Source organism: Dermatophagoides farinae, chromosome 2 (assembly GCF_024713945.1).
Source record: "Dermatophagoides farinae isolate YC_2012a chromosome 2, ASM2471394v1, whole genome shotgun sequence".
NCBI classification, from domain to species: domain Eukaryota; kingdom Metazoa; phylum Arthropoda; class Arachnida; order Sarcoptiformes; family Pyroglyphidae; genus Dermatophagoides; species Dermatophagoides farinae.
Window position 1 is genome coordinate 6,829,155 of NC_134678.1, and position 27,985 is coordinate 6,857,139.

Genomic DNA, 27,985 nt, shown 5'->3' on the forward strand with positions numbered 1-27,985 from the left:
TTTTTATTGAGCAGCAGCAGCAGTAGCACATAACATTGTCTGTATATATATATATACAAGGAGCATCGAATGTTTTGAAGTGCATTGAGCCCAATGATCGAAAGAAAAAAAAAAAATCTTGACACTCAATATTGAATATATGATGATACCAATACAGATACACAAAAATAAACGACTGTGTTGCTATACACACACACACTCTCATCTGGTTCATGAACCGATGAATATTTTTTTTTTTTTTTTTGGTAACCATCAATGTTGATAGAAAATATAATACTGTTTTATTATATGTGCCACACATATTGTATTGTATGGTATTATAGAGAATTTTGTTCCGTTCCATAATTCAACCAAAATTTATTTGACCAACGTAAAAAAAAGAACCACCCCCTTGCTACTCTCATTTTGTAATCTAACAGCGGCGCCTAAATATATATTATGTGTATGTGTCAGTGAGTGTTGGATTTCACATTTCATGATTGTCATGATCATCATCATCATCATCATCATATAGCGATACAGAACACGCCAAGCCCAAAAAAAAATTGAACACTCTATGACTATGTCAATGAATATTTTCGATTATAATGTTTTGAGTTTTTCTTCATCTTGTAAAAGTTTTTATTCATTCATTCCCCTCTTCATTATCGATTCTATATTTTGATCATTTTTATTAATTAAAAATATCATCATCATTCCATTTATCGATTTCCTCACATATCATCATCATCATCATTTTATATATTATATTGATTGAATGAAAGAATCAATGTCCACGTTTGAGCAAGAATCAAAAAGAAATGTATTCATAGAAATACATAGTTGAATTTTATTGTTATTTTTTAAAAGAAAAAAAATCAACTAATAATAATAATCAATGGGTAATTGTTGTATAAAAGATAAAGTTCCTTCGGGAGCTGTATCGAATGGATATCCCGGTGCGGATATATTACGGCAACCACCATCATCAATGAATGCTCCTGTTATGACTGGACCAGTTAGTGGCCATCAAGGTTTCAGCGTTAGCCATGATTCAATGAATCTGAATAGTGCTGGCCTATCATCAAATATGAATAATCCATTACCATTGTTACCATCATCGATAGATAATAATGGTGTCAATCCTGGTGGTGGTGGCGGTATGGTTGATCCATCATTATCTGCGATAGTACAACAGAATTCCGGTAGTGGAAATATTTGTACAAATTCATCATCAAATACATCGAATGCAAAGATATTTGTTGCATTATATGATTATGATGCACGAACCGATGAAGATTTGAGCTTTAAAAAAGGTGAACATTTAGAAATTATTAATGATACACAAGGCGATTGGTGGTTGGCCATGTCCAGAGTGACCAAATTACAAGGCTACATTCCTTCGAATTATGTGGCCAAATTGAAATCAATCGAAGCTGAACCGTAAGTTATTTATTTATTATTCCCATAAATTCCAACAACAAAATTGTCGTCCGTTTCATTTTTTTTTGTTCTTTTATTATTTTATCTAGCTTAGTTTTTTTTTATAGATAGAAAAGTCTTTATCTTGATAGTATGTTTTTATTTCATCCTGAATGTGTGATTTTCAAAACCGAAATCAATTTTCTTGAATCAAAATTTTTGATTAATTTCTATTTTACTATAATTATTATTATTTGATGCCATACAAACCAAAATCAAATCAAATCAAATGCTGTCCACGCAAAATATAGTTGGATTCGAAATTTCGATTGTATTTTGAAACGAAATTCTACACATTTATCTCCGACTTCGTCGACTGTACCACTCGAAAATTACTTGTAATAATATATCTTTTTCATTTTGAAAAAAAATTGAAATTTTCTTTTCAATTTCATTTTGTTTTGATTTGTTTTTTGTTTCGTTTTGTCTTGTTTTGTTTTTTGATTTTGACATTTTTTTATAATTTTGTTTTGGAATTATTTAATTACTTTTTTTCCTATATTTAATTCATCATTGTTTGACTAATTAATGATTTTGTCTTCTAATTGATCTACATAGATGGTATTTTGGTAAAATTAAACGAATTGAAGCAGAGAAAAAGCTATTGCTACCTGAAAATGAACATGGAGCATTTCTCATTCGAGATAGTGAAAGTCGACGAAATGATTATTCATTATCAGTACGAGATCATGATACGGTTAAACATTATCGAATCAGGCAATTGGATGAAGGTGGATTTTTCATTGCAAGACGTACACCATTTCGTACGCTACAAGAATTGGTCGAACATTATAGTAAAGACGCGGATGGCCTTTGTGTTAATCTACGAAAACCTTGTGTTCAAATTGAAAAACCAACAACCAGTGGCCTTTCACATAATACCCGTGATCAATGGGAAATTGATCGTAGTTCATTGAAATTTGTACGAAAACTTGGCCAAGGACAATTTGGTGAAGTTTGGGAAGGTTTATGGAATAATACTACACCGGTAGCCATTAAAACATTGAAACCGGGAACAATGGATCCAAAAGATTTTCTTACCGAAGCCCAAATAATGAAAAAATTAAGGCATGCTAAACTTGTACAATTATATGCCGTCTGTACGATGGAAGAACCAATATATATTATAACTGAATTGATGAAAAATAGCAGCCTTTTGGATTATCTACAGGGAAAAGGACGAAATCTTAAATTACCACAATTGATCGATATGTCCGCACAAATAGCGGCCGGTATGGCCTATCTAGAATCACAAAATTACATACATCGTGATTTGGCAGCTCGTAATATTCTTGTCGGTGAGAATAATATTGTAAAGATTGCTGATTTTGGTTTAGCACGTTTGATCAAAGAAGATGAATACGAAGCACGTGTTGGTGCACGTTTCCCAATTAAATGGACGGCTCCTGAAGCAGCTAATTATAGTAAATTTAGTATCAAATCCGATGTATGGAGTTTTGGTATTTTACTTACGGAATTAGTCACTTATGGACGTATACCATATCCTGGAATGACAAATGCTGAAGTTTTATTACAAGTAGAACATGGATATCGTATGCCATGTCCACAAGGTGAGATTTTTTTTTTTGATTCGGAATTTTCATTTTTTCTAATTTTTTTTTTCTCTTACGATTCAAGGTTGTCCACCTAATCTGTATGATATAATGTTGGAATGCTGGAACAAAGAACCATTGAAACGGCCAACATTCGAAACATTGCAATGGAAATTGGAAGATTTCTTCACATTGGAAGGTTCCGAATACAAGGAAGCATCAATGGCATATTAATTGATTGATGATCCAGTTTTATTTTTGTTGAAATGATTTTCCGAAAATAATCAATTAATTTTTACATTGAAAAAAAAATCGTATTTCATTTCAACGACGTGTTGGCAAATATTTTTTTTTTGTATTATATTTTTAATGAAATGAAATTATATTAATCACCGGTCAAGTCATTACTACACAATCGCCACAACACTATTTTCAGGCCATAATCCAAATGATGATTTCATTTTAATTTTTAAATTCATCAAATTTCATTTAATTATTAGCTCATTGAATATTCTTTGCGTTTTTTTTGTAATCACCATTTCTATTTATATATATCTATTTATCATCATCATTTAAGTTTATTTAAAATTACCCGGCTTTTAAAAAAAACGGATTTTTTGTAATTTTTTTCCGCTTGTCACTCCAAGATTTTAACTGATAATAATAATAATCATTGTTCCGGAAAAAAATGAACTAATTTTGAATTGTTTTGGATCGATACAAAATATAATGATAATCATGAGTGATTTTTTTTTATTGTTGACCATTTTAAAAATAAAAACATGGACCCAATGAAAACAGATGAAACAGACAACAACAAATGTTTGGTGAAGATGATCGTTATGGCCATTATTATTATTGATGGTTGCTATCATCAATCGATTCTGTTTATGATTGTATCGAAGTATTGAACATCGATTACAAAATCATCATCATCATCATCATGAATTTAAATGCCAATATAATATGTTTGAAACAAACACATTTACATGATTTTTTTTTCTGTAACTGCGTGATCTGTGTTTGTGTGTGTGTGTATGATTAACATTGTGAATATTGGAAATGACCTTTTTTTCAACTTTTCCCAAAATAAAAATCAAAGCATTATATGTATGAATAATATTGTAATTTGTGCTTAAAATGTCTTGTTTGGAAAATAAATTTTTTCTTTCTTTTGATAATAATAAATATATATATTGTAATATGTTAACGATTGAAATATTGATTGTGAAAACAGAAAAAAGGATTAGATTTAAGATGAATTAGATTTTGTAATATTTTTTTTTGTTTTGTTTGTTTGTTAAATGAAAATGTATGTGTGTAGCACATTAGTATTGTAATGATAAAGACTAGTGGATTTGATTAAACAAATTCTGGATTGAAATCTGCATTGTATAAGTTTTTCTGTGTATGTGTGTGTGTTTGGTTATTAAGTAAAATAGAACATCTTATTATTATTATTATAAGTATGATTAACCGATAATCACCACCACCACCACCAATGTTGGCTTGGCCATAACTTGACATTATTATTAGCTATTAGACATTATCGATATTATTTTTCAATATTGTTGATTCTTGTTGATTTGATGCTTGTTGTTGTTGCTGCTGCTGGACCAATGGAACGCGTAATTGTGATGATGGTGGTGAATCCAATGAAATCGTTCGAAATTGATCCGGATTTTGTCCATCAATAACTTGTGTATATTCGGGTGGTTTATAATCTGGCAATTTGGTTGCTTCATCATAATCGGGTGGTGGAATATTAGCAGCACGGCCGGTTATAATCAATGGTGGTAAATCATGATCAAACTGTCCACCAACACCGATACCAGCAGTCAAACCACTAGCGGTTGCTGCATTATGCAATGTAATAGGAAGTATGAATTCTTTCATATGCAAATAACGATAACATTTCCATACGACACAAAGAAAGTATGTCTTGAATATCATGAAAAATGTCATGACCAACAATGTTGTCGTATAAACTTGAAAATTACGTTGATAGGATGATGCCCAAACAGTTGTGTTTGCCAAATCATCAAAATCCGATGTGCCAAGCTTCGAATCCGGTACACTATTCACACCATGAATTTCCATCATATTTTTTGTTGTTTTTGCCGAAGTTGCATAATAATGGTATGGATTAGTGAATAATGCAAAGAATTGTGGCAAAGTGAATAGATAATCAATGAATTGTATGCCAAAAAATGGCAATATATATCTTGGTTTCGATTTAATAACACCATAGAGAAGCATAGCCGATACCCAAGCCAACAATAGATACATCAACACTGAGATCAGATTGATTCTGCTGGTTTCATCACGAACAAAACGAGCAGCAAAATAGCTATGATGATCATTGCTTACCATGAAGAAGAAAGTCAACAGGGCACAAATCAATGAACCAGCCTAGCCAATCGAAAAAAAATGTGTTACACAATCAATTGGAAAAATATTCTACCAAAAATAATTACCAGATTAATGACAGCCACAAAAATGGTTGCAGGTCGTACATGAAGACAAAGACAATAGGCATGTCGTTCGACATTGATATTATTTGAGGCAATTGATGATGATACACGTGCCATCATAATTTGATTTTCATTCAATGGACAACAATTTTTGAATCGAATCTTATCGTCGTTTTTTGTTTGAAAATTTTTCTATTGATTAATGATGATTGTAATCAATAAATAAATGACACTCAATTTTCGAAGTTAGATCAACATACACAATAAACAAAAAAAAATAGCTACTCAATATTGGTCGTTGGAAAAAAAATTAGCTCAACATGCGCAATGAATTCTGTCGTTATCGACCCAGAAACAATATAACCCACCAAATACTCTTCTTCATTCTCACATTGCCAAATAGATGGCAGTATTGTAGTCGATTTTTTTTTTAATTGTCTTCGATTTACCGGAACTTTAACCTTATTATTGTCGATATAATTTGCTCTGAATAAGAATGATGAAAAATCGATTTCGATCTTACGATAATTGTTATCAGATTCAATTGATGGAGGTATTGTTTGTTCCATTTATGGTCTGTATATTATTAAATTCCTTGTTGTTGTTGTTGTTGTTTACCAATCGATGATAATGTCCTAATTTTAATGTCCCTTTTTATTTGTTGCAGTGAGAAAAATTCGTGTGACTCAATTAGTATGGCCATTATCATTACTACAATGAGAAAAAAAACGCAAAGAAATATTCTCACTATACGTCTGTGAAATAATTGCCTACAATGATCGATCCATTTAGGTAGAATTCAAGGAAACCTGAAAACTGAAAAACACCAAACACAACAAGCTAAATGAGAAAAAAAATACAGCTAGCAAACAAACAAGCCAAACGAAATCGAAATGATTCATCTCGCCGAAAATCATGGCCGCCATTATGGTATCATGAGAAGAAATGAAATGAAAAAAAAACGAAAGACGAAAAAAAAGAATCGAATTGTTATGGAACGAGAAAAAAATTTCCACACATTTCATTTGCTGTTACTGTCTGGCTATTGTCTTCCATTGTCATCATCATTGTATTTTCATTCAATTCTGGTAAGTCATCAAATGATTGATTGGGCGATTTTGAGTGGCGATAATATAATGCTCATTCGTTATACCAATCATCATCATCATCATCAATGACTTTTTTCTGGTTCAATTGAAATATCCAGAAAAAAATGTATGGTGGTAGTTTTTGTGGTTGTGGCCAGTAGTTTTTTTGTTCTCTCCAATTTTAACAATGAGAGAGAGAGAAAAAAAAATATAAAAAAAACGCCGAAACACTAGCCACAATTACCGAAGAAATTTACCTTGATCGGTTGTAGAGGTACAAAAAAGAAGAATTCTGGTCACATTCCTAGTTCATTGTCATTATTATGTGGTTCGGAACAATAGAATCCAATGCGTTCCACCATACACAATGCACCGACAAAACAGAAAAGTGTGTGTGTGTGTGTGTGTAGAAATTGCTAACAAAGATGAAAAACATACGACAAAAAAAGCGAATATCTCAAAGAATAAAAGTAGTATATTACTGGTGGTGGTGGTGGTGGTGGTTGTTGTTGTCCAGAATATACTGTGTATATGTGTGTATCATTGAAATTCATTTTGAATCATTAAAGGACGTCGTTGTCATTTTTTTTTGTATAAAAACTAGTTGTATGTTATGATAAAAGGCATAACTATTTTTTTATTTTTTTTTTTGGCCGTCGATAATCGATTTTATTCGGTTATTCGACGCATAGTAATAAATACCATTGATTATTATTATAATCAACAACATTTTTTTTCCAGTTTATCTGTGTCAATAACAACAACAACAACAACAACAACAACAACAGTGGACTGATTGTTTATTACTGGAACGATTATTCGTTTACTAAACAAGAAATAAAAATCATTATCATCATCATCCATTTAGATGAATCTCGATTGATATTTTTTTTTGCTTTTTAATTAAAATTTTCTTTTTGAATACACGAATAGAAGAAGGAATTTACCTTGTGTGTGTGTGGATGGGTGTACAGTTATTTCATAAATATTTCAACGACAACAACAACAACAGTGAAACGACCATGAAATCGATTTAACAATGATGATGATGATGATGATGATGGTGACATTTTTGTTGTTGTTGTTGTTGTGAATCTTTCTTTCATTTTGAATTTTGTTACACACTATGTTTTTCTGGTCATGGAGAAAAGAATCCAACTGGATCGTATATGAAACGTACGCACGAACGATTGATAAAAAATGAATGAATTTTATCATTCGGTTTGGATGAAAAAAAAACCCGGAATCGTGATTAAACTATCAAATTTAATAACGGTGAAATAAAAAAAAAATTTTTTTGGTTTCATCTATCCGCCATCATCAAGGTTTGGATTTTCATTTTTATCGGTTTTTTTTGCCATTCTTGAAAATTGAAAAAAAAATATTCGTAAGTACATTTAAATATTGAATAAAATTTTTTCATCTATTTTCTTTCCTTTCTGCGATGAATTCCTAGCTCTAGTCCTTCATTTACTAATCGATTTTTTTAAAAAAAATGAATATAATTTTTTCAGTGAGAAAATAAATTCCTCATCGTTTGCGGCCATCACCAGTACATCAATTGATCATGAGGTCGGCACCAAGATGATCATCATTACCAAGAAGGCTCATCTTGTTTTTTTAATAAAATTTATCCTGTGATTAGTCAAATTTAACTCTAATCTAAGCTTCAAATTTAGAATCAGATAGATTGATAATATGCATCCGATTAATAATTCATTGATTGATTGCATTTGCAACATTTGAAACAAACAAAAAAAAAATTCAATTTTCATCTCATTTTTGCTTTTGTTATGTTTGTCTCTTTTTTTTCCTTGAACTAACCCTGTGAATGAAATTTAGTGAAAATTTAGTGAACAAAAATTCTGTGCCTGAAGTTTTTAACACCAATTATAACCAATATAAACATAGCAAGCAAATTTTACATTAAGCACGGTATTGTTGGTCTCGAAAATCATTGCTATAAATACTGTAAATATATTGTGTTTGCCTTATCATAATCATCGATTTATAATGTAATTGTCCAATCAATTGATCAATCATTCAAATCAATCGAATGCCATAATGTTATGAAAAGTTGTTCCAAAAACTAAAAAAAAAAAATCCAATTATGATTGATGATCAATTGAATTCCATCGAATGCTAACATGATTTGATCATCATAAACACCATTGCCATTGTTTTACAACAACAACAAAAAACAAACAAACAAACGAACAAATCTAGATTGATATCATTGTTTATTTAAAATATAACTTAGAAAATTGATATAATTAATGTAAATGATGATTGCCGTTAATCAATTAGCCGGTCTTGTTATCGTTGTTGCCATTCAATAATAATAATGATAATTGATGAATGATCATCGTGTGATATAAACAAATAAACAAAAATTAGCATATACATGTGTCCAGTGCCTGCCTGAATTCATATTCATATATTCATAATCAGATCAATCATTTGGAATCTTGTTTTTTGTTTTGTTTTGTCTTGTTTTGTTTTGCATCATCAACACATTTGATATCAGCTATGATTGAATTGATATTAGCATTACCATTATTATTGTTATTATCATAAGAAAAAATATCATATTGATATATATTATGAGCAGTGCAGCTGTGATTGGCCGACAATTACGGCAACAACAGACAACTAATCGGGCACCTGGACCAGTAGTACCGCCAACACATTATCGAGGTAGACCAATCAACATTAATCATAATTATAATGATCAACAACAAATATTTTTGGCCAATGGTGTTGATTTTTTCAATGATCAAGGCGCTGATGTTAATTCAAAATTTGCCAAATTTTCGCAACAATATAATCATAGTTCATATGAATTTTATCCACATCCTGCACATCGTGAAACAAATAATAATAAAAAACATGGTCATGGTCATATGAATAAATCTGTAAATAATAATAGCAACGGCAGTAGCAAAAAAACGAAAGAAAATCAAATGATTTTTAGTAAACATTGTTTTTGTGTTGCATTCAAAGCATTAAGTACGGGTGTTATATTATTTTCAATCGGTACCATTATGTCTATTGTTGGATTTTTTGCCGATTCATTAGCACTGGAACCAATTCAATTGAATAATGGTACCTATACTACTATTATTAATAAAGGTACCAAATTACATTTACATAATATGACTTATGTTGGCCCAGTTATAATGGGTCTTGGTTTTATCGTTATTGTTGCCGCTTGTGTATTAACGTTCGAAGTACGTGATACATTGGGCATTAAAGATGATCCAAAAAATAGAAAAAAATCTATTCAACAAAATCATCATCATCATCATCAACAACAACAACCACCACTACCACCACCACCACCACCATTAGCATTACCGCCAACGATAAATCAAAGTGATAAAAATAAATCCAATAAAGATAGTAGCATCGTTACAATTGATAATACAAAATCTTCCATTAAGAATCATCAAAATCATCATCATCATCATTCAAAGAATATGGATGAAAAGAAAATGTCGAGCAATTCAACTACTACAATCGATACGACATCATCATCAAGGAACCATCAATCAATCGATCATAACAACAACAACAAAAACAGCGATAATAGGTTGTCAGCTAATAACAATAATATGATGATGACTAATCCCTCAGATTTATTATCTTCTTCTTATTATTATCATTGTTATTGTCGAATTCCATCACCTGTAGATATTGAGCTTAGCGATCCAGAAGGATGTTCATTGAATACAATGACATATTGTTCATCTGCAACAACATTATCCACTATGACACCACATAAATGGCGCCAACGATGTTCATGTTCCGGTTCACCAACAAATTCAATGCTTTTAGCATTAAATAAAATTGTCGATCAGATTGATTCAACACCAACATTCGATGAACGAAAAACAAATTTTTTTCCCATTATCAATCACCAACAACCATCAATCAATCGAAATAGCCGAATGATTGCATCGATCGATGATCTATCATCACTTAATTCATATCAATCTGAATCATCATCATCATCATTGCCGCAGAAATTAAAAACGTCACAAACGATCACGATAGATTTATGGCCAGATTATAAACATAATAACAACAATAATGAAAACATCAAGCACAATAATAATATGGCTAGAAAACCAATTTATCAAATAAATTATGGCAATAATTATCATCATTCTAATAATAATAATAATAATAACAACAACCAAACAATGTCACATTTATCAATTAATAATAATTATAATCATCAAAATCATAAAACATCTTCAACAACAAAGATTGGAAATAATTCTTCATCATCATCATCATCGTTTCCATTGTTGACGATGCCATCATTGAAGAATCTCCACCACCATCATCATCATTGATTGACTATTTTTGTTATTAATGATTATCAGAAATCTAAATAGATGTTCTATTTCATTTATGCCAAACAATATTTATTGATTATAGATCGATCATCATCATTATATGTGATGATAATTTTTTGTTGTTGTAAATTTTAATTAATTAATTAAAAAAAAAATGTTAAACTACTATCAAAATGGCTATTGTTATTGTTGTTGATGATCGATAAAGTTGTTAAAAATGATTTGAATATTTTTTTTTCTTTTCTGGTTTTGTAATAAAAATATTTAACAAACCTTGAACGTTATATGGTGATTTATGATTTTTTTTTTTGCTGAATAATTTTATTACACCACCAAATCATGGCCATATATTTTTGTTGTTGTTGTTGTTGTTGTTGTTGTTATGAATGTGGTCAACCAAGCAGCAAATGTACCGAATGGATCCAAATGAAACTCAAAGATGATTCAAGGTTATAACCTCTCTACCCATACACAATTCAGATAGGTTGTAATTATCATTTTTTTTTTGTTTTGTTTGAAATGAATTATAAAACTTGTTCATCATTGGAACAAGAAAATTCCAATCACGTAATTTTGGTGACCATATGGATAATCAATTCAATTGGTTTATATTATGCAAATTTACAGAGCAGCAAACCAACAGTCGATAATCAATTTGATTGAAAAAATTTTATTATTATTTTTTTTTAATCATAATAACATAAATTTAATTCATTCAAATCATGAAAATCGAACAATAAATAAGGCTTTTTATCATTCATATCAAAAATTTCAAACAAAATATCCAAGTCCGGTTACCATCATGAATTTTTCTATAAACAATTCAGAATCAAGTACGGCAATATGTGCGGCACGACCAATCAATGAATTTGTATTACTATTCAATGCATGATGTACATCATAACGTATGATATTCAATTCTGGTCGTGACATAAAACGTTGTATAATGTTATCGGTCATTTCACGATATGCAATACCTATATATTTATTCAATATTAAATATGTAAATCTCCAGGTGTTTATTAATACATACCATATTCAGATTGATCATTGATGGCTGCATTACATAGTTCAATATGTGCCGAATGAATTGGAACATAATAATCCTGTGTAGAACCACATAGTAGAATATTACGAAAGAATTCTATTCCAGGTTTTTTGCTTAAACGATATAGAAATGTTTGTTTAATATCTGTTGCATCTTTCATCGAAAGTTGATTCAAAGATTGTGCTCGCTTGAATTTCTGAATAAACCATAGACCTATTAAATTAAGAAAATTTTAAATTTCATGAATTAAATATCCATCTAGGTTTGATTTACCCATATTGACAAGTCCACTTCGATTATATGCTAAACCTAGATGTGGACCACTAAGCGATAGAAAAGTATGAAACTTGTTGCGCCATCGTTTCAAAAAATCTGATCTTGAAATGGCTGCCCGTATGATTATGTTGCCCAATGAATGACCGATAAAACTTTTAGTATTAAATGTGATTAAAAATAGTAATACGATTCAGGATCAATGTTTGATTACCTAATTTTCGATGGTTTTGATTTCAACGTTGATATAAAATTTTCAATTTCATTTATCAAACGTTCTGTAAGCGTTTCTAGACTATCGAATGTTTCGCCTTGATTTCGTTGTGACATTAGAAATTCAAAATTATTTGTTGGTAAACCTATTTCCAGATAAGTTTTCACTAATCGTAAATCGGCACTATTTCCATCTAATCCATGTACACAAACGATCAAATGCAGGTCCCTAAATTTGAAAAGAACGTTAATCAATCGAAACAAAACTGATTAATAAATAACTTACTTGAATGATTTAAAATCAGCATCACATTGAAAATATGGTATGCGCGATGCAAGTGTAGAGAAATCACTGTAAAACATTAGATCTTGAACTTTATGAGCAATACTGTTACGAAATGTTTCCTTTTCACCAAGAAACGATATGAATTCCGTATCGAACAATGATACACGACGGAATGGTGGAGGTGTTGTAATTGATGTTTTTTGATTATCATCATCATTATTATTTTTCGATAATTTCGGTTGATCATCTTTTCTTGGCTCAGTCGATGTATGATCTGCTGTGGCGGTTGATGACGATGATTTCGTTACAACACAATTGATGGGCGTACGAATACATTTACATGGCCATGAATCATTCGCTCGTTTCGCATCGATCGATCCACAACATATAAGACAATGATCTGATTGTAATAATTCCATGAATGTAAATTTTGTATGATTCAGATTGTTTGATTTTAGATAGATATCATCTTTTGATGATTCTAACAAATTTTTGTTTGAATTTTTGAGATCGACAATTTGTTTAGCTAGGCTATCATCCACTGTAGATTCATTTGTTGTTGATGCTGTTGATGTTGTTGTTTTGATTTTCGTAAGATCTTGGAATGATAATGAATTGTTCATTTTTGAATGATGATTTAGTTGATTACTGAAAACATCTTCGATTATAATTTTTGGATTGATACTGGTGGATTCCATATTTGATTGTTCATCATCGATGTTATTCTCTTGTTGATCAGTTGGTATTGGTTTCATACAGACTTCATGAGCCACCGGTTCATCAATCATTTCTTCCATAGCAAATTCTTTCGGTGGTTTTGGAAAATACATTGTACCGGGAAAATTCTGATAATTAACACAAGGAAATATGTCTAAAATTTTTGTCGAACTTTCCAAATCTTTATTTTGATGATGATTATGATGTTTTTTCTTACTATCATTGCTTGCTTTTTTCATTCCCTTCTCATCTGATATGATCGTTTTGGGTGAAAGTTCTGGCCATGAATGATTATTCGATGATTCTATTGTCAATGAAGATGGTTTTGATATTTCCGAATTAGAATTTTGCGATGACGATGATGATGGTGAATTGGTGAGTGGCTTTTTGAAAATTTTATCATTTTGAAAATCCATACTTAATTGTGAATAATTTTTGATCATATTATTTTTCTTCGTAAGAAATGAATTGAGCAATTTAATTTTTCGATTCATTTGTTCCAAGTCTATTTGATTGTTTTGTGTTTCATTCGTGAATAATTCTGATTTGTATAATTCAAATATTTCCATGGTTTTAATATTGGAATGACAATTTTTCTGTATTTTTTGATTTGAACATTTTTCACCACTACTTCCTGATGTTGATGATGGTTTACCATTATTATTGTTATTATGAATTGAATTATTTGAATTATTGAATCGTGAAAAAAATGAAAATCTCATCGAATTTGATTTAGGCGATGTAGATGATGATGTTGTGGTTGATGATGATAATGATAATTTTGATGGTGATTGAGCCGATTTGATGGATTTTTTTTGATCACCATTTTCCAACACTATTGGTTCTGATTGTTTGGTGTATTGGAATTTTTCTTCAAATATTATTGGCAATGTATTGTAATCACCATCCAAATGTATACATTCAACATCACATGGTGGTAGATTTATAAAATATGATGATTTCCTTAGATTATCACTTAATTCTAGAAATAAATTTGAATTTTGATCGCAAAGTGAGCCATTAAGATTCATTCGTGGATGTTCAATCAGGAAAAAACCTTCAGAAAAACGTCTGATACGTTGAAAATGATGTAATTTGGCCAAATGTTGATTGATACGTTCAGAATTCTGTACAAGCATTAGGAAACGTTGCCATTGTTCAATGGTTAATCCACAAAGATGTGCAACATCATGTTCAATTGTGTCGATAATATCATCCAATTTTTTTCGTTCCAATCCATCCGTTAAACAGGAATGGAAATTATTTTCAGGAAATTTTTTGGCAAATAATTCTTCCATAACATTTTCTACATTTAAATTACTATGAACATCATTGAGATGATTTTGTATTTGTCGAAAACAATCACCGGATAATTCACTGAAATTGTCAAGAGAAACTTTTACAAACAATCGGTCATAATTGATTTTTGCTTGATGCCAAGGTGTTAATATTCGATAATATTCATCCAGTGCACGTTTAAGATTCAATAATGATAATGACATTATCGATACCAATTTCCATTGTGCCAATTGAATACGCCATAATTGTAACATGAATTGATTGTTATCGATTTTTTTACCATTCATTCCATCCGTTGATTGTTTCAATAAACTTGATAACCAATTTGTTGATGTTGTCGATGTGAATGAATTGGTATTCTTTGATGTCAATAGGGATGATGACGATGATGATGATGATGATGATGAAATATATGGTTGGCACAATTGAACAAGACAACCATGTAAAGAAATGGTTACTGCTGAAAGATGGAAATAATCAAATATCACAGGCAATGAATAATGTATTCCACGACATAGATCAAAATGAATACGTAATTGTCTTGTAGATACACAGATCATTGTATCATATTGGTTGAGTATAAATTCTTGATCTGAATACCATAATTCAACATTTAATTCGATATTTGTTTTTTGCATTTGTTCCATACAATTCATTATATCTAAACAGATATTCATACGATATGATACCGTATCATTTAATAATATTTCTTCGTTTTTATAATTAATTTGAAATGTTTTCGATGTAGCCATTCCATTGATTATACATGATGGTAATAATATTCCAACATTACCATTAGATTCGTCATTATTATTATGAGGAAATTCAGTGTGAGGTATGAAATTGGAAAATGATGAATCACTTTTTGTTGCACGAAGATAGTTTAGATTTGTTCGATTCAGATGATTTAGTTCAATTTTATTTACCAATTTACAATTGGGTAATTTTAATGATAAACGAATTTGATAGAATCTATGGTGTATTGAAAAAGAAATTGAAAATTATTAATCAAATTCAATACATTAAAAAAAAGATACGATACCCTCGTTGAAAAAGATCAATATTGACAAATTTATTGATCTGTATGGAGAAATCAACGATGGCTTGCAATTCCGGCATCTTTTTTCCAAGGAAAATTTGTCAAATTTACTGAATTAAAAAAAAAACATCCGAATCACTTGTAATGAATCGGTAATCCGAGACAAGAGTAGCTGGTGAATAAATAAATACAATGAAAAAAAAACGGGAATCACCCTAGTGGTGATGATGAATTCTTTTGCTATGATTCATTTTAACGCAGAATCAATATGAAAAAAAGAGAGAATATATCTCACGCTGAAAAGAATCGTTGAACCAATTCGATGCATGAAAATGTAAAGAATCTGGATATATTCGATTCCGTGATCAATATGAATTTCAAACGAAAGATGGCGCTTTAATCTACATTTTGAATTTGTTGTTTTTTTCGACAAAAACAAAAAAAAATCAACCATGGATATTCTATATATGAGATTTAAACAAACATTGAAAAAACTTGTTTACTAACGAATAAAAGAGAAAACATGGAATCCAGCTGTACTGATTCTATAGTTTGATTCTATATTCTTGTTTGATTTTCATTTTTAATTCAACGACAAATTGTCCAAAAAAAATGGAAAATTAAATATTTACAACAGTAGCAATAATAACAACAACAACAACAACGAAATGGAAAAAAAATGTGCCATTCAGCATGAATGATCATCAAATGAAATGGACTATTAAAAATTATATTCGGCTACCATTTTATTTTATTTATTTATTCTTATTTTTGACATCAATCAATAATGGATGAGATTAGAAAAAAGGTAAATGAAAAAAGTCCAGTGCGTACGATTCGAATGTGATTTCGACACGGCACACACACGCACACGTCGAATTCATAATTTTGATTCGAAAAATCTTTTTTTTTTTTAAACGAGACATATTGATTATTGATACGAAGAAAAAATGAATGGATTGAATTCAAATCAAATTGAAAACAAATTACCCGAAAAAAATGAGTGAGAAATAAAGAGGGAGAGAGAGAGAAAAAATATTTGCACAGAGGAATTTCCCGAGTGATGATGATGATGAAAACCTGCTATTCGCAAATTATTTGGCGATTTTTTTTTTTTTTTTTTTGATGTAGAAAAAAATGCGGAAACGATTGGAGAGAAAAAAAAACCAATAATTCGGACACATTTTATCACATTGACATTTTATTTGCCTGACCATCTCATCATCATCATCATAAAGAGACGAAAAGATTCCCCCGCTTTCATATGTGTGTTTTCAAATATAGAAGAAAAAAAAATTACAAAATGAAAAAATTCCTCATTCACCATCACAACAAGAATTTATTCTATAATAACAATATATGATGATGGCTTGATTTTGTTTCAACATCTCTGTATGTGCGTTGGTGTGTGTGTGTACAGAGAAAAACAAACAAACAAAACAAAAAAAGATTATGAATATATCAAGAATTTGAAAAAAACTAAAATTTATGCAATTCAAACATAAACGAACTTCATCATCATCATCATCATCATGATGATGATCATCATTTATTAGTAGCCACTGTGAAAAAAAACGAGCTAAATTATAATCCCATCACCGGTTGTCACAAAACCAAACATAAACACACACACACACACACACACACTGTCATTGTGGATCAGATGGAAAAAATATTTTTGATCATACAAAAAAAATTTTTTTTTTTCAATCAATGCGTCTATGTGTGTGTGTGTGTGTGATGTTCGAGGATGAAGGGATTTTGATTTTCTGGTGATGATGATGTTTTTTTTTTTTTTTTTTGGTTATTATTTGCTATGAGTGCTTTTTCTGCTGCTGCTAATGCTAAACTTTGAAATGAATGTAGAAGCAAAAAAGGAAAAAAAATTAGAAAATTCCCGTAAGTTATGCATAGTCATGTTGATGTTGATTATGATGATGATGATGATGATTGTTGGTGGTTAATATTTCTTAAACCAAAAAAAAAAAACACCATCATCATCATCATCATAACGATAATAATTTTGTAATGTAAAGAAATTTGTTTTTTATTTTAGAATATATGAAACAACAACAAGTTAATCCAAGTTAATTAATCTTTCACATTCGAGATTATTGTGATGATAAAAAAAAATAGATGATGATGATGATGATTTTAGGCCAATAATTGGCCTTGATCTTACTTCATCCTACTCGTGTGTAATTTGATCATTTTTGTTTTTTTTTTTTTTTTTTTTGCTTTAAGCATCAACAATTCTTAATCGATCGATCATCATATACAATGTGGCCTAAAAGACAATTATTATATGATAATGATGATGATGATGATTGCATATAGCGGTGCAGAGGTTACTTGCATAAATCATCATCACTTTTATTTGTTAAAAAAAAAAAAAAAAACCTTGATAAACTATTGACCAGTACTTTTTATAATTTATTGATCAAGCAATTTATTGAAGAAAATGAAGAGGTAAAAATTAAGGTGAGGTTGTCGATATCCGGTCAATTCGAACTGTTATATATATTTTTTTTTTTTTTTTTTTGGTTGTATACAAATATAAATTATTTGAAGCAATAAAACAAACAAACAAACAAACAGTGGGCAATAAAAATAATGAAAAACAGATGATTTTTTTCTTCCATCATTTTTTTCCAAAATGAGAACACGGAAAAAAATAATAACGAAGAATCCAAACTAATAATAATGAGCCAATAGTTCATTTTGGAACAAACAGAAAAAAATCGGGTTTGCTTCGAGCTAAACACACACACACACACACAGAGACGAAAAAAATAAATGAACAAAAGATTCCGTTTTTTGCAAGTGGTTCTGCTGATTTTTTTTTCTTATTCTTTAACCAGAAAAAAAGATTGTCTCCTTGTGCAACCCAATGATGATGATGATGATGATGATGACAATTAAATGGAGCGAATGATTTTTTTTTTTGTTTCTCTTCATGATTTTCGGGTTCATGAAATTAGAATTTTTCAATACTACACACATATAAATTTGTATTTCAATCGCCCGAAATGATGATGATGATGATGATGTGGTCAGTTTTTTCTTTATTGTTATTGGTCATTGTCCATTTTGTTCATCAATAACATTATGGCATTGAATTGTGAAAAAAAAAGTTTTCAACAACAACAATCCTCGTACTTACCTCGACTGTGATTCAAGTATTTATCTATTTTTTTTTTGTTTTTCTCCACTGATTATTCGAGATGGTTGAACTTGTTTTTTTTATTATTATTTTGTTTTGTTTATAATCATTTACCTGGGCACACAAAGACCAATTTATTATTATTTTTTTCAATCTGGCATCTTTGAAGAGTCGATAATCGTAAAACTATGGCAAATATGGTGATGAAAATCCATAAATGTATCACATTCAATTTCACAGTTGAATTCATCTTCTTTTTTTCCGTCCCTGTACAATTTATTCGGTCATGATGGCATTGTGGTTTTTTTTTGTAAAAAGAAAAAAAAATTGTGAAAATGAAATATGAAAACTTGGCTCACCGGAATAATTCTAATAATAAACATAAACATAACTGGACAACCATTATTATTGAGGTGAAAATAGTCGTACATGTGTGCTCGATATTGTTTATTTTGGTTTTTTTTTCATTTGATCAACAATCAATAAATTATATTGGCAAGATCGAAATCAATATTTTTCATAGATACAATCAAATGTAATAAGATTGTAAAAAAAAATTGTTCATGTTTCATTTGTTCAAAGATATCGATCCAAAATCTATTTATTATTACCATTTTCAATTTGAAAATGTGAACTTGAATTTTTGTTTTCTATTAGTTCAAAAAAAAAAGTTCTTATCATCATCTGATTGAATTATGATCATCGGTTGTTGTTGTTGTTGTATTTTTCTCTCTCTCTCGATGATTCCTCATTTGTTATATAACCAGATTTATGACAACAACAACAACAACAAAACCAGGAAAAAAAACTAGTACAACTTTGTTGTTGTCCAACTTGTTCTTATACCGATCGATTATTGTGTATGATCGAACTGAATGAATGAATCTTCTTCTTCTTTTTTTCACATCTATATGGTCAAGATATCTGTAGAGAATATAGAGCCCAAAATGGTCATCATCATCCTCATCATCATTATCAATAAACTTTGAACCTGAATCGAAAGAGAGAGAGAGAAAGAAAGAAAAAAAATTAGGTTAACGAGATAGATATTCGACAAACAAGTGCATAATAATAAAGCTATATGTATATATAAAAAAGGTCATCATTTTTACGGTAGTTTCGAATTTCAAGTTTTTTTTTTACCCCTGCCCCTCATTTTTCATCATCATCGTCTATTTCAATCATTGATCATCACATATTTTTATATACCTGACCTCAGACGGTAATGACCGAATAAATGAAATTTAGTAGAAAGAATAAGAAAAAAAAACTTAATCAAATATTAACACATCTTCCTACACACTAGAAAAATAATAAAATGATGATGATTTAAACCGGTAAATAAAATGAATGATTGAAGACATCATCACTATACAAAAAAAATGCGAAAAAAAAGATGCTACAAAGCCATCCATATTGTTCATATAGAGGTGTTTTTTTTTCTCCTATTGTCCATTGTTATTCCCGCCATTTTTACCTGTGTGTCAATGTGTTTAAAAAAACACACACACACAAACACAACAAACACATGACAAATGAAATTGAATTCAACACACTCACAACAAACAAACAAGAGATGAAAAGAGAAGAGAAGACATTTTTTTCCATTTACTTTACGGTAAATTTATATATACCGACATTGTCAACTCTATAAGGATCAAAAATTATAAAAATCGGGTATTCAGGTATTCTTTTCTTTTGTTTGTTTGTTTGTTTGTTTGTCCGTTTCGATTTGATCATGAGAATTGAATTTCAAAAATTTTTTTTTTCAATGTTATTGTCCGCGGTGGTGCCTACTATACTACTACCTGTGCTTGTGAATGATTTATAATGATTTTTTTGTTTTGTTTTTTGTTCATAGTGCATGTGTGTATACACCGTTGGATTATTTGGTTCATGACGGCACACACACACACACATATGGTGCGATAACAATTTGAAATATTTTTACCAAAAAAAAAAAAAAGAAAAAAAAATGTTCCAAATAATTTTCCCAAGTCCCGAGTAATTTCGTCCGTAAATATTCAAATATGGGTTGAGCTGTGTCGAGTCGAGTCGGTCTTTCGGTGTGTGTGTGTGACAAAAATCTAATGGAGAAAACAGATGACCACCATGAAAAATATGCTACTTAGATGGTTCAGATTTGGCCAAAATATTCATCGGGTTCCAAGGAGAAAAATGACAGCAAAAAAAAAAATCTACAAGTTCGATGACGAAAAAAAAAAAAAAAAATTCTGTAAAGGCACACTATATTTTTGTGCGTGTGTGTACGGTGCACACACTCAACACACACACACACCATTTGACGAGAAAACCATATAAAATGGCTTCATATGGCGCGCATTTACGGCAATACAGACACACATACACCGATATTAAGAAATACACAACAAAATCCAAATGTATTTCCAGTTTTTTTTTTGCGTAAGTTGAGTCATTCGCGTTTATTTGTTATTTGATCGTGATGTGTTGTGTGGCAGTGTTTGTCCCTGTTGTGTTGTGTTGTCCATGCATAAAAAGACACATGGACTTTTTTCTAAAAAAAAAAAAAACATTCACAATCACAATCTGCTAAAATGCTGTAATTTTTGCGTGTCCACCACAACCACCACCATGTTTTACGTGTTCGTTTCAAACTAAAATACACGCATAAAATATACGTGTTGCTTTTCTTCAATCGGATGATCATCATCGGCTGCTAAAACATTCAAATCACATTGAATTCTTTTGTTGTGATGTACTATCGTTGATAATAATAATAATGTGGATGATTGAAGTAGGTAGCAGAAGATAGATATAGAAAATTATTTAGTGATCATCTTCGTGTGATGGCCTATTCGGTGTTGTCCGTTTCTACGGCTACGACAAACTTCAACAACAACAACAACAACAACAACAAATAGCAAAAACAACAAATAGCAAACAACCACCACCATCATCATTATTAACCATTGGTAAAAAAGAGAAAAGTGTGGTCGGTCTCGAATCTAGTTTTTTTTTCATTCGTTTTCGAAAAGATTCAAAAACAACAACAACAACAACTATCATCATGGCGACCGACGAATGTGAGCCACCAACAGCAACAATGTGATAGTGTTTGTGTCTGTGTGTGTGTGTGTGTGTGGAAAATATTTCGCGACCTATTCGCGCGCGGGACTTGATCATCGAGTGTTTGTGTTTCGAGTATTTTTCTCTTTTTTTTTGGCCGTTTATTTTTTTTTTATATTCTTATTTCATGTTTGAGTGTGTTTCGATGTGATGTGATGTTTTTTCTTTCTGTCTCAAAAAACATCACATCGATGGTATTTATAATATATATGTTTGAGCATCATCATCATCGTCATCAAAAATAAAATGATCCAACAAAATTGAATGGTTTTTTTTCTCCATTTCCAAATCGTGGATCATATTTCACCATTTTTTAAATTGTGTTCCAATAGAAATTTGTTTTTTTTTCGTGTTTATCTGTGATTCAACAACAACTACAACAACAATTCATTCTGATTAATCAAATCAATCGATCAAGATTTATTCAACGTAAAAATAATTAGTGTTTTTTTTTTCATTGGTTTTTAAATTGTTGTTTGATGGAAACCACACCAAACCAATACACAATCAGTTATTAATCACATCCAACAACTATCATCATGACATCATTAGTGTGTGTGTGTGTGTGTAAAAAAAAACTGTCTGGTTGCTATTTGATGATCCAATCGAATCCATCGCGACTATAACGACAACGACGAACCCAAAATCTTGGATCTGGTTTATTTATTTATTTTTTTTATGATCATTATCACCATATAAAAAAACATTTTCATCATTAAATCCCAATCGGATTTCCTTGTCATAAAATCGTGTTTGTTCTTTTTTTTTGTTGTTGTTGTTCAGTGAATCCACACATTCATTTCCTTGTTTGAATTTCTGATTGATTTTTTTTTCTTCTTTAAAAAAAATCCGGCTTTTCCAAAGAAAATTCCATATTTTTTTATTATTATTCATCTTTCATCATCCTCATACACACACGAAACTCATAAGCCTTTTTTCCATAACTTTTGAATGTTTTTTTTCTTGGATAAAAAATCAGGTAATTCTTTTTTTTTCTCTCTTTGTTGTTAAATTATTCATTCACCACTTATTGTTATGTTGATGAAGATTATCATGTTTTTTTTTGCATGTGCAGGTTTTAAATAATTTTTTGATGAATTTTTGTGAAAAATTCCAAATCAGTGTCTGTCCTATACTGTGGTGATCATCTTTCATTTTTTCATAAATATGAAAAAAAAATAAATTCTCAATCCTTTATATTGACTAAAGTAACTGTGTAGTGGGTAGAAAAATTCATAAAAAAATCATACCCAATGAGTATATATAGTGTATATTGCCCTATTTGTACAAATGATGATGATGATGATGATTAAAGTTACGATTCAAATTCTTTCCATTGTGTGTATATGTGTGTTTGCATAAAATTCTTTGGCTGACGTTTAGGTAAACAATCATTGAATAAGAATGAACAGAATAAGAATAAAAAAAAATCTAACGATTTGATTTCTTGACTTTTTTTTCTTTCCGTTATTTATTTTTTTATTATTATTATTTCATTCACATACGCACACACACACACACACACATACACATTTTACCAGATGATATCTATAGCCAGGTTTTTTTTATTATTTAAATTTGTGAACAAAGAAGAAAAAAAAATTTTAGAATGTTTTTGCAAGGAAAGGAAACGAAAAAAAAAATTTTTTTTCGTGAATTTGTAAAAGATTTTGAATAATAATAATAAACCTGCAAACCATTATTGCAAAAAAAAAAATAGTGAAACCATTGTCTTACGTTTTTTGTTGTTTTTCATTGAATCTTTTTTTTAATATATTTCTATTCTATATGCCTATAGGAAATACTTTCTGCTTTTTTGTTTAGAATTTCAATTTTTTTCTTCTTCTCTTGGTCTCAATATCACATTACCCATAGAGAATTGGTTTTGAAGAACAAAAACCGTGTGTATGTGTGTGTGTATATATATGGAAATGGTTTTACCGGAATTTATATCCACGATTCAATCTCTCCATTATTATTTGATGTAGAATCAATCGGCAAAAAAAGAAAAATTCCTAAACTCAAATAAGACATTGGTATTTTGTAATGCGTTAGAAAAAAAAACTCTTATCGAACAAACGAACCAGTCCATTATTCAAATTTAAATTTTTTGGATTCAGTTCGAGTTCAATGTGTGTGTTTGTGTTTTGTTTTGTTAGATTTTGGCCTTTTTCATTTCTTTATTGTATGTACTATGTCATATACACAAGATTCTTATTGATATGAAGAACAAAAAACGAAAAAAAATATGTATCGATCTTGTACGATTTCTCTCTCTGTTTCTATGTCCATCATATTCAAGTTGTCAACTTATCAGAATTTGTATCAGTCTTTTGTTTTGTATGGAGAATTTTTCATATATTCACAGAATGAAAAATTGTCATTCAAATTTTGTATGTCTACAAAATGAAACATTTTTTTTTTGTCTAGTTGTCTATTTGAATAATGATAAATTGTTTGTTTGTTTGTTTATTTATTTATTTTTTTTCTTGCTTGTTTCCGGTTCAACATGACTTTAACTTTGGTATTTATTATAATAATAATGATTATGATGATGATGGATGTAAAGGAAATAGGAACCATTTAAACGTACACACAAACATCACTGACATGTGGACATGAAAGAATTCATTATCAGAATGATTCTTTATTCCGTTTTTTTTGTTGTTGTTGTTGTCGGTGTTGGTGTTGGTGTGACTGAATATTTGTTTATCATCAATGATGATTTTCTTTTGGGTGAAAAATCCATTGAATGATTGATGAGATGTGAGTTGTGTGTATTTTCTATTAGAATAATGAATTTTTTTTGCATACGTTTACTTTGTGCGACCTATGACCGTAATTGACATTATCATCATCATCATCATCATAATGATGATGATCATTTTCTTTTTCTTTTTTTTTTGTTGGGTGACAATTGCCATTTTATTCATTCATTCGTAAATTCATATATATATATTCATCACTTTTTCTCCGGTTGTTTACCGAAAAGGAAATTTTTTTTTTATTTTTTTTGCTTCATTCAATGAATAATGTGTTAAATGGCCATTTATTTATTTCCTACAAATTTTTGTCGTTTCTGTTGTTATTGCTCCAATAAACACTTACGTGATGATGATAATGTTTGTTGAACCAAACAAACAAACAAAAAATACTAATACAAATTATGCAAAAAAAAGGCTGAAATTTTTTTTTCATTTCGATTAAATCTAAACCCAAACAACCAAAATTTAACCATATATAAATAATATAAATGTAGTGAGAAGAATCTATTTGAGCTTGAAAATAATTTAAGACACACACACACACAACATTAACATCTGAAAGTTATTATTATCATTATAATTGGCCACACACTCTGGACCAAATTGTTAAGACGTTGTTGCTAGTGATAATAAGATTTTTTTTGTTTGTTATTTCACATTTTGAAAGGTTAATGATGATGATGATGATAATTCGATTATAGTTTGATGTCATCGACATTTCTATGTCAAATGATTAGAATTTTCATTTGATTTATTATTTGGATTACAATTTTTTTGGTTTTTTTTCTGTTTATGTTCCATAAAAAAAAACAATTGGAATACTTCTAGAGAATTTTTTTGGGTAATGTCAAATTCACACATTTGGTTTCACTTGATATACGTGTATGCATTGAATGTGATTTTATTTGGATTCTGTGAAAAGATTGACGATATCAAAAAAAAAAAAAAAAAATTCTTTAGGTATATGACAGTTTGACGACTATATTATATGATTCTTATTTTGCATATTATCGATTTTTTTTTCTTTTTAGTTTGCTCGTCAACAACCCATTCGCAAATTCTGCAAATGTCTATGGTTGAATGTTTATTTTTTTTTTCGAGAATAAAAAAGTGTTGTATGCTGCTGTCAATGTAATAAGAATTTTTATTTTTATTACGTGTGTTTTTGTCACCAAATGTTGATGTAATAAAGTAAAATTCTTTTTTTTCACATTGATAGAGTGAAAAAGTTTTTTTTTGTGTGTGTGTGTGATGGGAAATAAAAGTTTATTTTATTTTATTTTTTTCTTCTTTCAACGATAAAATCAGTTTAATCTTTTTCTCCCGGAAAGAATTCATCGATGGATGCTTTCCGTAAACACAGCCAGCCAGCCAGCCAGTTCATTCATCACACATTCAGATCCACATTTGGATTCATTTTTTTCAAAAGAAAAAAAAAATTTGAATCCAAATAAAAAAAGAAGAAGAAAACTTTAAAGTTTTTGATTCAATTTTTTTTGTCCTTTTATAGATAATCAAATCGTAAATGGTTGTGGAACAAAAAAAAACAACATCAAAACAATCGATATTTCGACAGTAGCGAAAAAAAATCGGTTAACACGGACCATTGGTTTTTTTTTTGTTTGGTTTTGTTTTGACCACACAGAGATCAAAATCATCATCATCATCACACCATAATAAAACCACTTGATTTTGTTTGGTTCCGTTGTGGATTGTTGTTGTTGTTGTTGCTGTGGTTGCTACTGCTGCTGCTGCTGCTGTGGTCACTTTTTTTGGCTCCATTAGGATCCTTTTTTTTTCGTTGTTGTTGTTGTTGTTACACATATGGAGCTCTGCAAAAATCTATGCAATCCGATTTTTAGCTTTTGTTTGTGTCTATCTCTTTGCATGTGTATGTGTGTGTGTGTGTTTATTGAGATTAATTTACGCTCACTTGGATCTTGCATTTTTTTTCTCGTCCTGGTTCTTTCTTTTTTTTTTTTTTTGGTAAATGTCCATTTCTGTTCCATTGGAACCACTATCCAAGTAAATTTACTTTCACTTTGTAAATAAAAAAAAAATGCTTTTGATGATTGTTGTTGTTGTTGTTGTTGTTGCTAAATAAATGCCGAATAACGGATATCTTTTCGTTACTATTTTTTTTATTAAAATGCTTAACAAAACACAAAAAAAAGACGAAAGTGAAAAACGTGCGTTTATAAATAATTGTCTGTTTGTGTTTGTGTGTATGTTTTCTGTTTCTGGATAAAAAAAAAGAATTCAACGAAACAGAGAATATAATATGTGCATTACATTCTAGTAGTTGAATAGAGAGAAAAAAAAATTGGTATACTCGAATTGCAAATTCTTCTGAAATTCTAAGATCATCATCATCATCATCATCAGCAGCAGCAGATGATGATAAGATAGAATAAAATCAAATGACTTGACTAAATACTCAAGAAATGCATTGAAGACAGTGAGAATTGAGTGAGAAACAAAACGAAAAAAAAAAATTCTGAAATTCTGTATTCGAAATGTATTTATGTGTGCGTATGTCTTTTTTGTTTCCATGATTCAATTGGCATTTTGCTATTTATTCTAAGCACAAACAAACGGACATTATTTTCTTAAATAGGATTTTTTTTTTTAATTAAAATGTTAAGTGTGCCACTGTTTGTGTTGTGTGTGTGTGTGTTTTTTTTTTTTTTTTTGGCGTCTTGATTTTCAATCTTTCACATAATTCACCCACATTCTTCTTCAAACAGCCACGATCCATTGATTTTAAGATGTGTGTGTGTGTGTATGGTGTGTTTATTTTTTTCTTTCTGGTTATTTTTTTTTTCTTCTCCAAATGTTTTGGCCTTTGTGGGGCTAAAAAAAAATAATAACTAATGATGTGTTGATAACGCAGACCAGAGAAAATGTGTGACTTGCGTTTTTTTTTTTTTTTTAATTTGAGACGCACACAGCCAATGGCAATTGGCTTGATGTTTTTCTTTCTCCATACGGGTATCTGTATTTTTTTTTATTTGGTTTTTTTTTCTTGATTTGAAACAAATTGTTTCACATTGAAATTGAAATTTGAATATTTCTAATTTAGAGTAAATTAATGAATTGAATGAAATGAAATTTTTTTTTACATTTTTCACCAC

General features: G+C 29.8%; 4 protein-coding genes across 11 annotated transcripts; 2 read left to right on the top strand and 2 right to left on the bottom strand.

Moving 5' to 3' along the window:
- Window positions 1-80: 80 nt before the first annotated feature.
- Window positions 81-4,128, top strand: LOC124499983 (tyrosine-protein kinase Src42A). Of its 2 annotated transcripts, XM_075728827.1 has the most exons (4): window positions 81-1,422; window positions 1,713-1,799; window positions 2,020-3,032; window positions 3,100-4,128. In XM_075728827.1, the coding sequence occupies exons 1-4, from the start codon at window positions 878-880 to the stop codon at window positions 3,246-3,248; spliced, it is 1,794 nt and encodes a 597-aa protein (XP_075584942.1). In that variant the 5' UTR covers window positions 81-877; the 3' UTR covers window positions 3,249-4,128. The 2 variants fall into 2 exon arrangements, with proteins under 2 accessions (XP_075584942.1, XP_046919949.1); XM_047063993.2 differs by lacking the exon at window positions 1,713-1,799 and having other exon boundaries at window positions 86-1,422.
- On the bottom strand, window positions 3,721-11,364 carry LOC124498805 (uncharacterized). 2 transcript variants are annotated; one of them, XM_075728835.1, is made up of 3 exons: window positions 11,214-11,364; window positions 5,492-5,720; window positions 3,721-5,426 (listed from the first exon to the last, which is right to left on the bottom strand). In XM_075728835.1, the coding sequence occupies exons 2-3, from the start codon at window positions 5,606-5,608 to the stop codon at window positions 4,554-4,556; spliced, it is 990 nt and encodes a 329-aa protein (XP_075584950.1). In that variant the 5' UTR covers window positions 5,609-5,720; window positions 11,214-11,364; the 3' UTR covers window positions 3,721-4,553. The 2 variants fall into 2 exon arrangements, with proteins under 2 accessions (XP_075584950.1, XP_046918585.2); XM_047062629.2 differs by lacking the exon at window positions 11,214-11,364 and having other exon boundaries at window positions 5,492-5,776.
- LOC124499994 (uncharacterized) lies at window positions 7,191-11,211 on the top strand. Of its 6 annotated transcripts, none has more exons than XM_075728832.1 (3): window positions 7,191-8,148; window positions 9,188-9,273; window positions 9,358-11,211. In XM_075728832.1, the coding sequence occupies exons 1-3, from the start codon at window positions 8,144-8,146 to the stop codon at window positions 10,935-10,937; spliced, it is 1,671 nt and encodes a 556-aa protein (XP_075584947.1). In that variant the 5' UTR covers window positions 7,191-8,143; the 3' UTR covers window positions 10,938-11,211. The 6 variants fall into 6 exon arrangements, with proteins under 6 accessions (XP_075584947.1, XP_075584946.1, XP_046919964.2 ...); XM_075728831.1 differs by having other exon boundaries at window positions 7,192-7,963; window positions 8,091-8,148; window positions 9,188-11,211; XM_047064008.2 differs by having other exon boundaries at window positions 7,193-9,273.
- A 230-nt stretch (window positions 11,365-11,594) lies between the features above and the next one.
- LOC124498815 (protein FAM135A) lies at window positions 11,595-16,118 on the bottom strand. Its single transcript, XM_075728836.1, has 6 exons — window positions 15,819-16,118; window positions 12,761-15,748; window positions 12,476-12,703; window positions 12,262-12,416; window positions 11,974-12,201; window positions 11,595-11,917 (listed from the first exon to the last, which is right to left on the bottom strand). The coding sequence occupies exons 1-6, from the start codon at window positions 15,893-15,895 to the stop codon at window positions 11,712-11,714; spliced, it is 3,882 nt and encodes a 1,293-aa protein (XP_075584951.1). The 5' UTR covers window positions 15,896-16,118; the 3' UTR covers window positions 11,595-11,711.
- Between the last annotated feature and the right edge of the window lie 11,867 nt (window positions 16,119-27,985).